At 44.2% G+C, this 12,760-nt stretch overlaps 1 protein-coding gene across 6 annotated transcripts in view; it reads right to left on the bottom strand.

The window, feature by feature from the left end:
• Positions 1 to 12,760, bottom strand: part of HDAC11 (histone deacetylase 11) — an 87,057-nt gene that overhangs the window by 24,153 nt on the left and 50,144 nt on the right. For all 6 annotated transcript variants that reach the window (XM_075939669.2, XM_075939670.2, XM_075939672.2 and 3 more), the window contains one exon: positions 6,616 to 6,712. In XM_075939669.2, coding sequence (XP_075795784.1) covers positions 6,616 to 6,712 — 97 coding nt within the window. The remainder of the gene's footprint in view (positions 1 to 6,615; positions 6,713 to 12,760) is intronic.

A 12,760-nucleotide genomic window follows, 5' to 3' on the forward strand; every position in this document is an offset into this window, starting at 1 on the left:
AGTGGCGGAACGCCCAGATGCGCCGCGATCCTGCCGCCCGCGTCCTCCGGGGCGAGAAAAGCTGCTCCGCGTCTCCCTGGTGTGCTGGGGGGAAAAGCCCCCCCCAGCACACCAGGGAGACGCTGAGCAAAGCCGCGGAGCACGCGGGCAGCAGGATAGCCCAGACGCGTCGCGGCTGTCCCGCTGCCCGCATGCTCCGTGGCTTTGCTCCCTGTCTCCCTGGTCTGCTGGTCTCCAGCAGACCAGGGAGACACGGAGCAAAGCCACAGAGGACCCAGGCGGCGGGACCGCGGTGTGTCTCGCTCCGCCGCCCACGTCTCCCTGGTCTGCTGCGGGGCTGGGGTGCGGGGGGCGCCTGCAGCTAGTGCACCCCCCCCCCCCCCCAGCAGACCAGGCTTTTCTCCGGACGCCTGTGGTAGAGCAGCTGGGGCGCTGCCCGTTGGTCCCGCAGCGCCGCTCTGGGCGCTACTGGACCAACCGGGCAGCACCCCAGCTGCTCTGCCCCAGGCGTCCTGATTCAGCCACTGCTGGTCTGATTCAGCAGCGGCTGAATCAGGACACCTGGGGCAGAGCAGCTTGGGTGCTGCTGGGTTGCTCCAGTAGGGCCGAGGAGCGGTGCTACTGGAGCATCCCAGCAGCACCCCAGCTGCTCTGCCCCAGGCGTCCCCAAGTCTGCCACTGCTGAAACTGACCAGCGCTGACTACAGGAAGCCCGAGGCAGAGTTGCTCTGCCCCGGGCTTCCTGGAATCAGCCGCTGATCAGTTTCAGTAGCAGTTGACTTGGGGACGCCTGGGGTTCTTAAGTTGAATCTGTATGTAAGAACTGGCGTCCAAATTCAGCCTGTTGAAACTGATCAGCAGCTGATTCCAGGAAGCCTGGGGCAGAGCAACTCTGCCTCGGGCTTCCTGTAGTCAGCCGCTGATCAGTTTCAGCAGCGGCTGAATCTGGACGCCAGTTCCGACTTACATACAGATTCAACTTAAGAACAAAGCTACAGTCCCTATCTTGTACATAACCTGGGGACTGCCTGTATTTGCCAAGTTCAAATTAGCTCAAGTGACATCTTTGAGGATGTGGGCATGCAAAATTTTTCTGGTTCAGACTGTCTCTCTCTAATAAGAAAGTAGAGCTACGTCTTCGGTGAATCCTAAGGTAGGCTGCGATCATTATTTTCATTTTACAAGGTGAAAATAGAGGCAAAAAGTGGTGGTATGACTTTTAAAGTCACACGTTGACTTAATACCAGAGCTGAGAGTAGAACTCAGTTAGGGGTGCTGGAACATTTGTATACTGGGGATGCTGAGAGCCTCTGGACTAAACTGTAAACCTTGTACATAATAGAAACCACTTTAAGTCAAGGAAAACAGTAGCACACCGCCCTACCCTTAGTTTCCACACCAGTGAGCCTAGTGGTCCTCACCTAGAGTCTTGCATATTAGCCACTAGACTATCTTTCCTTTATTTGGCCCTGAAGTATCTCTGTTGCATTTTTTTCTCGCACACTGCCCTCTGTCACTAGGGATGTAAATGGGTAACTGGTTAACCCTTACTAGGCGGTGCATACTGGTAACACAGCTAACCAGTACATGTAGGGTTGCCAGATGGTTTCAACAAAAATACCAGACACACTTGAGATTACTTCACAATCTACATTACATCTGATTTATAAAATACTGGACATTTATGTTTTCTCAATTTGTTTCCCAAACAGAAAGCTCAAATACTGGTCTGGTTCAAAACTGGACACCTGGCAACTCTAAGTACATGGCCTGGCCAGAACAGCCACCCACCCACAGCGCAGTGCAGTAGGCCCTACCTGGCCTGGCAAAAGCAGCCCCCCAGGGCACAGGGCCAGCCAGCAGGAGCCCCACAGAGCCGGCAGGCAAGAGCCCAGGATGGCACATAATGGCATATATTACGTGAGTAGATGTGAACCAGTGACAATATGGTTGATCTGGCTAGGTCCTGTGATGGTGCCTACAATGCCCCACTGCTGTATACATCGGCCAAACTGGACAGTCCCTATGTAATAGAATCAATGCACACAAATCAGATATTAGGAATGGCAACATACAAAAACCTGTAGGAGAACACTTCAATCTCCCTGGACACACAATAGCAGATCTAAAAGTAGCCATCCTGCAGCATAAAAACTTCAGGACCAGACTTCAAAGAGAAACTGCAGAGCTACAGTTCATCTGCAAGTTTGACACAATCAACTCTGGATTAAACAAAGACTGTGAATGGCTTGCTAACTACAAAAGCAGCTTCTCCTCTCTTGGAATTCACACCTCCAGATCAGCTACTAGAAGTGGGCCTCATCCTCCCTGATTGGATCCACCTGGTCATCTCCAGCCTGATCCTGGTCTGCATATTTATACCTGCCTCTGGATATTTCCACTACATGCATCTGACGAAGTGGGTCTTTGCCCACGAAAGCTTATGCTCCTACACTTCAGTTAGTCTATAAGGTGCCACAGGACTCCTCGCCGCTGTCACCTTTTAGGTACTGTACACACACTTATTGCATAAAAGTTTTAAAATTAAGCAAAATGTTAACAGAATACCAATGAAAGTTTGACATGCTTAGTTAATTAACAAAGGACCACACAACAGGAAATATAAAGTAGCAAACAACAATTCACACCATTTTTAAAAATACAGCTATTAAAACCACAGAAGGGTTGCCATTTAAAAATCAACAAGCATGCTCCATTTTATTTGGAAAAAAGTTATAAGCTAATTATACTCCATATGTTAGAAAACATAGCTATTTGATAAATAAGTGCAGGAATGCAGTGACCAATTTTGTTTTAACTTCATCTGTTAGTAATTTTTCTCTTGGTAGACGTGATGTTCCCTGGACAAACATCTTTGATGTAATACATTGAAATGTGTACACTATTGTGTAAACACTGGAGTAAAGCATTTGAAAAATAAAGAAAAATGTACTGCATTGCATATGTTCCTTGTCAATCATAAGAATTAAACAAGTATGTTGTTTATCAGAAAAATTAAGAAGAAAAAATTACGCACTGCACTTTTATACTGTTAACAAATCAAGCCAGCCACAGACAGCTGCATCTTATCACACTGAATCAAAAAGTCAGTCTAACTTTTAGGCTTTTTGCTTTTAATTAAAAAGCGAGTCAATTAATTATGACAGAGAACCGTACTTAAGGCATACACCATGGTGAAACACTAAATACCTAGGATCTAACAATGGTGAGAGTATTCTATTTCTTTTCAAAATACTACCATGGTATTCAGAGGTTTCTCATTTTCTGAAGTCTTATATAAATAACAATTCTGCAGGGAATATGATCCCTAGTTACGCAGAGTTAGCTAATCCTGAATGAACCATTTGTTAAAAAATGTTTAGTCTAATGAAAACATAAAAGCAATTCTAAATAGTGACAGTTGTCCTTAAATCAACAGCATGTCTAGCCTATTGTTATGTTTTGTATGGCCTCTTAAATGGCTCACTAAGATGACCAGCTAATGCTGGTGCCATTCATTTTTAGAAATTCATTAGCTAAGTACATAAATAAGGTTAAAGGTGTTTTTCAATGAACACTTAAAGAATCTTCAGGTACAACTACAGAAAGGGCAATACCGCTTTTTGGTGAAACTATCATTTTAAAAATCAATGTGTCAATCAATTATAAATGTAGTGAAATTCTCAAATAAAACCAAAACAAAACCATTGCTTTGCACAGCAAGCAGTACATAGTTAAATTCCTCTAACAACATCTGGAAAACACTTTACTTCCCATTAGAGGTCACAATATGCTATCCATAAAAGTTTCAACCAGTGCTTCAACTGCTTCATTTGAATGGTCCTGTGATGGGCACAGCATCACCCTGTCCCACTCTGGATTGGAGGGGTTAAAACACCCTACCCTATGCTATGGGCTGAGAAAGCCATGATCCCTCACACCAGCTAGGCATGCTCCAACTGGAGCCAGAGTATAAGAGGGAGAGATTAGGTCAGTCTGGGCTGACCTCTGATGAGAGGTTGTTGCCTCTACTGAACCCCAGATGACCGCTGGGGCCAATGGAGATAAGACAGTGATTGCTGAGGGACTACCCCACCGGTATTAGAAGAAGGCGTAGGAGGTGGCTCACGGAATGGGAGAATAGTTATGGGTGACAGAGACTGAGCAGTAAAATGTTCCCTACCACCTTGGATTGGGACACAGTGGAGAAGGGTGGGCTTGGGTCCTCCTACCTCATCCAACATGCCATGGACACTGCAACATGTGAGGAGGTGAATTGGGCTGCTATGTATCATAGCATTAGGCTGCTAGACCTTACTGTCCTGAACTGCAGGGCAGCCTATTGACTCTGGGCATTAAACTATACTGCCTTGGAAAGAAGGGTGGCTACTTAGACTCTGACCATTAAGCCCTATGGTCCTGTAATCCAAGCTTGCCTTAGTTATTCAAGTCCTGGGGCTGAAGGTGTGTACCTGTCCTATGACAGGTCCAAGTCTATAGCATATAGACCTGCAAAATAAAGTTAGCAAAAAGTATCATGAACCCTTTCACTTATTCCTCCCAATTTGTTTTGTGCATTTTTGTGCCCTCAACATTTTGCCCATCCAGTCTGTATATCAGACTGTTACAAAGCATAGCATGGATCTACTTATTATTAGTTCCCTAAATAGAAGAACTAGAGGACACCAAATGAAATTAATGGGTAGCAGGTTTAAAACTAATAAAAGAAAGTTCTTCTTCACACAGTGTGTAGTCAACCTGTGGAACTCCTTGACAGAGGAGGCTGTGAAGGCTAGGACTATAATAGAGTTTAAAGAGAAGCTAGATAATTTCATGGAGGTTAGGTCCATAACAGGCTATTAGCCAGGGGATAAAATGGTGTCCCTGGCCTCTGTTTGTCAGAGGCTGGAGAGGGATGGCAGGAGACAAATCGCTTGATCATTGTCTTCGGTCCACCCTCTCTGGGGCACCTGGTGTTGGCCACTGTCGGCAGACAGGATACTGGGCTAGATGGACCTTTGGTCTGACCCAGTACGGCCGTTCTTATGTTCTTATGTTATGTTCTTATGTACTCATTTGCATGTAAATGCCAAGGTGGTATAATCTAGGTTAGAAGAAGCATGACATAGCATTTCATCTGTAAATTCTACAGCATATCAGTAGCAGCCTCAGCCTATGTGGACAACATGCATCTTACCTCCGGATTCAAAAGACGTGTGTCTAGGGTCCGACTGCCTACATATTTAGGTTAAATATATATTTTAAAAATAAATGCCTTGACAGCAGCTTTCTGTGGTAATAAAACTATGATTCTAATGTTAATCCTGTATCTTCACATCTAATTGCTGCCATTTTACAATAAATATGCCTGAGATATTTGGTTTTTTTTTGAGGGGGGGAGAAAAGGCCCCTGCCAACCCAGGGGGAGGGCTGGGAGCAGAGAGACGACGGCCCCTGCTGACCCAGGGGAAGAAGGAAGTCTGGAGAGGGAGAGAGAGCCCCTGCCACCTGAGGGGAAAGAGACAGCCCTTGCCGACCAGGAAAAGTGGCCAGGGGGAGAGAGGAAGCCCATGACAGCCAGGGGAGATACTGGGGGGAAAAGAAGGTCACTGTCAGCCGTAGAGGGCACTGAGGGAGAGAAAAACCCTGAGCCCCTCCTTACCCCCAACCCTCACTTTCACACACCTCCAGCCTCCCCAAGGCCCTGCCCTAACTCCTGCACCACCCACACGGCCAGTCTCCTGCCCTGAAGGACCCGGGCAATGCCAGATAAGTCTTCTAGTATTTGATAAACAGAATGAAAAATAAAGTCTAAAGATGTAAACCTAAGACAAGCACTGACCTAAACTTATTACTTTGAGGTGAAAGGAAAGGCCAGTAGTGATAATGCAGAAAGGGACACATACAAACAGTGCACTGTGCATATGTGATGGGAAAATACATGTGAACAAATCAAACTGTTCCTGTTACTGTTTTAATGCTAAAAAAACAGACAAATTTAAAATATAAAATTTACCTCAAGAGCCAAGTCTACACTAGAAACTTATACCAATGTAGTAATGCCACTTACGAGCAAAAGCACTAGTGCAGACAGCTCTTATGGTATGAGTGCTATACGTGATATAGATTATGATGTTCAGGGAACTGCTATGAGCTATACAAGCAGAGGCACATTTTTTGCCAATATAAATTGCATTTACACTTGGAGGATTAGCTGGTATAGTTAGACTAACAAATTCTTTTTAGTGCAGACTATCTAAAGAAAGAAGTGTAACTAAAACTTCACCTTTAAAAAAACAGAGGGCAAACTAAATGGTTTCTCCTAATGCCCCTCTTGGCCCCCTAGGTCCAGTCTCAGCCAGATAGCAAACCAGAACCAATACCAAGTGGCTCATGGCTAATCAGAACCATGATAGACACTAAAGTTCAAATATCCTCTGTAACATTTTGCAACCAACTTCACAGGGAAGTTTTTTTACATCATTTTCATCAATAGTTTTGTGCCTCTGTGCTTCATCTCTGAGTGAGCAGCATTTCAGGGGTGAATGAAGCACTTGCTCCGTGGTAAAAACATGTATAATACTTTAGGGTCCTATCAGTTTAAAAAATACTTACGTTTAGCAAATCCATCCCCCGGATAAATGTATCTATTGTACACATCCATAATATACACCCTACGATCATCCATGAAGTCTCTCTCATGGCCATTACCCTATAAGAAAATTGCAATCGATTAATCTTAGCAAGCAAACACAGAATTAAAGAATCTGTTAAGATTAAGGAAATTATAATACAATGATACACTGTTTAATGTTCCCGGTACTTTTTCCTGTCTAGATCTTTAAAGGTTATTGTGATGTTGCTAATAACAATATCTGCATCTCTATCCCAAGTGCTTTACAAATATTACTGAAATTAGCATTACAATACTCCTTTACAGATACAGAGGTATTTTCATCCCCACTGTGCAGACAGGAAAACTAACGGACAATTTGCTCAGCGTCAGAATGGAAATTTTCACCTAAGCCAAGAACAGAAATCAGACCAAGTCCTGTGTTTTAAACAGACTATATTCCAGAAGTTTGTCAGCTACTGACAATATATAAAATGAGACCAGAGTTCTTCTGATAATCAGTGAAATGTTGAAAATATTAATTCACCTTCAAGAAAGCCTACAGGAGTAAAATATAAATAAGATGTAATACAAAACATATTACATTCTACCATTGTAAAGTCAGGAAAGGTAAAGGGAAAATCAGATTCTGATCATCATCTCTTTTTTCCACACTCTTGAATTCCAATATGATTTCAGTGACTGTCATCTGCACACCCATCAGACAGCATAAAACAATCTCTAATTAGTAGTTTATAAGATACAGTATGTTAACATTATATCAGATATGATATAAGGAATGAAAGCAAGATGGCAATCAGAATGATTTGATTTCAAACTATAAGGAGTAAATCCATGGAAATAATATTTTCTGTAATTTTGTTGTCCAATTTAATGTTAATTTAATAAAACACTCTGAACAGTTAGAAAGTTGCATCTCTGATATGGTTCCCAGTCCTGAGACATCCAAGAGAAAAAGAGGCATTACAAAGTTAAAACTGATGTGAAAGGAGGGAGGGGAGTACACAAATGCTCCACTGTATGCTTCTGAGCCACAGACATGGCTTGTTAGAGGTGGCTGAGCATGAACTCATCCTCTATTACTTCATTACACTCAGGCCCCAAAGAAGAGGGTAGTACAAAGGGAACTAATGAGAATAAAGCTTTGGAGTGAGCAATGTTCCCAAGGCTGATGGACTCAGTGGGTGCCCTAAAAGCCACACAACTTTCTTATGACCTTGGCATATCCGCACTGTTAGAGAGCTCTTGTCTAGTCTTCCGCCTCACCTCCCCTTCCCCTAAAGAAAGGGAAGCATTATAGATAGGGGTGATTTAGCCTATAATCTACAGATCACTGGCACAACAGCTATAAGGTCGGAAATTTCTTGAGAAGCATTTTAATGAAGAGACTTGATACCCTTGAAAGATCCCATCAGAAATACAAAGTAACAACATTGAATTATCTGTGTCCTTGTTTCATAGCCAAGTTTAGCATACAGATAAGAGACATGATGGAAGATAACATCCTTCAAGATCATTTTTCATCATACCAATGAAACTGTCTCAAAAGTGGATTAACACCACATTAAAATATTGTATACATTTCTGATTAAAGGCCATTTTAGTACATTACCAGCTTTTCTAAAATAAATCACTTTTTATTGCTGAACAGTAAAAGTATTCAATCTACAATATGGATCGATCAGGTTTATACAACAAATCCACACAAAAAAATGGTGTAGCCCCTTATTAAGATTTTACTGAAAATCCTACCATCAGAAATGTGATCTGCTCTCAGTATAAATTGTAAATAATTCCTTCTTTGGGGGGGGGGGGGGGGAGTGTATATGAATGTATATATACTGTGCTCCATTAGGCTGAAGTCAGTCTTCCTGTTACACGCACTGAAGGTCAAACTCATCTCTTGTAAAAGCTGCTGCAATAATTTTGCATGCTGAACTAATTACAATTCTCTTTAAGAGCCTCTTGTTTCTTATGGGATGCTGAACAGTTCTCAAATATTGTTAGGCTGCACAACAGTATGGAAAAACAATAAGGAGTCCTGTGGCACCTTAGAGAACAGGTTTATTAGTTTTAGTTAGGTTTTACACACAAAAGCTTTTGCCCAAACAAACCCATCTCAGAGGGTATATCTAAACAGCAAAGTTATTTCGAAATAACAGCCATAATTTCAAAATAACTTTACTAGCATCTACACAGCCAAACCGCTATTTCAAAATTAATTAGAAATAGCGGAGCACTTATTTCGAATTTGGTAAACCTCATTCTATGAGGAATAATGCCAAATTCGAAATAGCTATTTTGACATATGTGCTGTGTAGACACTTATATCGAAATAGGGGGCCTCCAGCATTCCCAGGGTGCCCTGGTGGCAACTCCACCCTCAACCAAGAACACTCCTCTCCCTCCCCACTCCCTGGAGCCCTTAAAGGGGTTGACTCTGGCCACAGTGCCTGAGCAAGCTCCAAGCCTGCCAGCCCAGAGCCAGCAGTCACTGCCCCGACCCAGTGGCCCCAAAACATAAGCCAGCAAGTCACTGGCAGCCAGCCCTCCACCGCTTCCTGGGAGCAGTCTGCCAGCTCCCAGGAGACTGCCAGGGCCAGGAGAAGGTGGACGCCTTCCTGGTCCAGGGCAGAGATCATTGACCTTATTCAGGTTTGGGGGGGATGCCCCCAACATCCATGATCTCCGCACTAGATGGAGGAACGTGGCCGTCTATGGCAGGATAGCTGCCAGCCTGGCCACAAAAGGCCACATACGAACCCAGGAGCAGGTCTGCATGAAAATCAAGTTGGTCCAGAGAGACCCCCAACCCTGAGCTTCTCCTCCCCCTTCCTTCCCCCTTCCAGCTCCCTCCTCCCAGGTTTCCCCTTCCCTTCTCCCACTCTCTCCTGCCTCCTTTCCCCAGTCACACCAGAGTTTCATTCTCGCCCCCCTCCCCCAGTTTTGTTAAATAAAAGAGTTTGTGTTCATGAAAATACATGTATTTTATTTGACATTAGGAAGGGGGGTTAGCGAGGGGTAAGTGGAAGGACATGAGGGAGGAACGAGGCACAAGCCCCCAGTGGGGCAGACCAGGGAGGCTCTTAGTGCTCCTCAGGGTGGAAGCTCTCCTGCAGGGGCTACTGGATACTGACAGCCCCCCGATGGATCTCCCAGATGGCAGCCTGCAGAAAGTGCAGCCAGGCTCGGAGCATCGTGTCCAGGGGCAGCTCTGGCTCCATGTTGCAGAGTGCTGTGGTGTCCTGAGTGAGGGCAACCAGAGCATGCAGAGACAAAATGCTTTGCTGTCCCTCATCGAGGTAGGCAAGCAAGCAGGGAAACCTGAGAACCAGCTGTTCTGGAGGGGACAGGGGTCCCTTTAAGCACAGACCTCAGATAGCCTCAGGCAGCAGCCACACAAAGTAACTCCTGACCCGATGACCTGCCAGACCTGATTCCGGCCAGCCTTAAACGCGATTCAGCGTCCACTCAGTGTGGACATGCTATTTCGAAATAGCAAAAAGCTATTTCGAAATGCATTTCGTGTGTAGATGCATTATTTTGAAATAAGCAATTTCAAAATAAGATATTTCAAAATAATACTGTAGTGTAGACATACCCTAAGGTACTACAGGACTCGTTGTTTTTGCAGATACAGACCAACATGGCTACCCCCTCTGAGACTTTTCACCATATGTAAACCAGAAAATATTTTTACACTTTAGCCACATGATGGAGCTACAACTCAGCTTAAATTTGCAGCAATGAACATTTTCATTAAGGTTGCTTCACTGCCAGTCAAGGAATAAAATATAATCAAACAGCAGGGTTGTGCTGAGTAATTAATAATCAAACACAGTAACTGATGATCCTGTGATTTTCTATAACCAGTTATTCAGACTACTGTTGCCTTAATTTTTACTGACTAAATCTGTGAGAAGGAAGTAAATTAGTAGTAGTATATGATACTGCTTTACGAAGGTATCTGTCTAAAGTGTAAGTTAATTCTCTCTGGAGGATTACCCTGGCTGCTGATTGATAGAGTAGACAATGGGTCTGGTTTTCTCCCTCCATCCCCCTTTTTTTTTTTTTTTTGGCTTGTCAGAGATTGTGTGGGGTGCTTACAAGTTCTCAGAATTTGGCTCCGTTTGCCTGTAAATGAAGGGAAGACTGCCATCATCCAATTTTTGTTCCTCGTTTTCATTCATTCAACATTTTTTGGGTGTGTGTGTAACAATTGCATTTAAAATGGCAAAAAGTACCTAACCGTTGAATGTTGATCATCAAAACCTCCTCAGGTGCATGCATACATGTGTATCCCTCTTCACTGCACAGATTAATGTACAGTTTGCTGATACGATGGTTTTAGTTTTCTGAACACTGAATACAAACATCTAAAGTGTCCTGCAGCAGAAAAGGTTTCAATACTGCCAATGGTAGGTATAAATCTTTGGCATAAACATTCTTTAAAGAGATATCTAAAATGAGGACCTCCTAAAGCCTCCTGGGTTTGCATTTACAGAATGCACTGAAACACTCTGGGTATAATTACATATTTACAGAAACAAACTTCACAATATGTTGATCATTGTACACCAACTATAGTCTCTTAAGATAAGCTAGACATTTATCCCTCGCAATCTAATCTTTCTCTCTAATTTGTATGTCCATGTGTGGAATGACTTTTGCTATGTGCACCAGTATGTATCACCTCCATATTGGAGCACATAACAAAAGTAATTCCACATATGGATAGTGTGTGGCAGGGTAGGGCCAAGGAAAGTGTTGGGGTGCAGAAGCGTGATGACTCTGGCTGAAGATACAGGCTCTGGGATGGGGCTGAGGATGAGGTGGGGGCTTGCAAGAGGGAATTCAGTATTCAAAGGGTTGGGGTGCAGGGTGAGGGGTCTGGCTGTGGGTGTGGGGCTAGGCATGAAGGGTGTGCAATGCCCACTGCACTGCAAAAGAGGACTCCCCTCAACCCTCTCTCACCGCAGTAGCTTGGGGCCAGGTGAGAAACACCTCTCCACAGCCGCAGCAATGCCACTGGCCACAGCCAGGGGAAAAGCACCTATCCCCCAACTGGGGAAAGTCCAGGCTAGACTGGATGGGAGACAGGGGAGGGGCACCTCTGGAGGAGCTCTGCGTTAGGACTGATAGGGAGAGGTGCCTCTTCCCTGGCTACAGCAGCTGGAGCTTGGAGTCAGTGGGGAGATGCACCCATCACCCAATTGTGGCAGCTTCAGGCATCTCTCCCTGCTGCAGCCCTGAGCCCCTGTGCAGGGCTGAATAGGGAGCGTGCAGGCTGAATAGGCAGTTATGCAGCTCAAAGGGAACTTAGCCTATAATCACTCGGGAAAACTTAAAAAAAGATCAGCCCTACTTTGTTCCCTAATGGTCAGATCATTCCTGTTGGACCGATGGGTGAAGTGACTCTTAGCTGAGTCTGAAAACATTCAAAAGTAAGTAGTGTTAGACAAAGGCATCAGAGCTAACTGAAGGTGTCAAGATTGGTGGTTTCCCAGGCATTTACAACCACGCTATATCAATCTAATGTCAGAGACAATATGGATGAGGTAATATCTTTTATTAGACCAACTTCCAATAAAAGATATTACCTCACTCACCTTGGGTGTGTCTAGACTGGCAAGTTTTTCCGCAAAATCAGCTGCTTTTGCGGAAAAACTTGCCAGCTGTCTACACTGGCCGCTTGAATTTCCGCAAGAAAACTGACTTCCTACTGTAAGAAATCAGTGCTTCTTGCGGAAATACTATGCTGCTCCCGTTCGGGCAAAAGCCCTCTTCCACAATTCATTTGCGCAGGAGGGCCAGTGTAGACAGCACAGTACTGTTTTGCGCAAAAAAGCCCCGATTGCTAAAAAGGCGATCGGGGCTTTTTGGCGCAAAAGCGCGTCTAGACTGGCCATGGATGCTTTTCCACAAAAAGTGCTTTTGCAGAAAAGCGTCCGTGCCAATCTAGATGCGCTTTTGCGCAAATGCTTTTAATGGAAAACTCTTCCGTTAAAAGCATTTGCGGAAAATCATGCCAGTCTAGACGTAGCCCTTATGTTTCTCAGATATTGGGACCAACAGGGCTACAATAATGCTGCTAACATTGAATTGATCAAATGTATACAGAGCTGC

Source organism: Pelodiscus sinensis, chromosome 11 (assembly GCF_052426305.1).
Source record: "Pelodiscus sinensis isolate ZL-2025 chromosome 11, ASM5242630v1, whole genome shotgun sequence".
Lineage (NCBI taxonomy): Eukaryota > Metazoa > Chordata > Testudines > Trionychidae > Pelodiscus > Pelodiscus sinensis.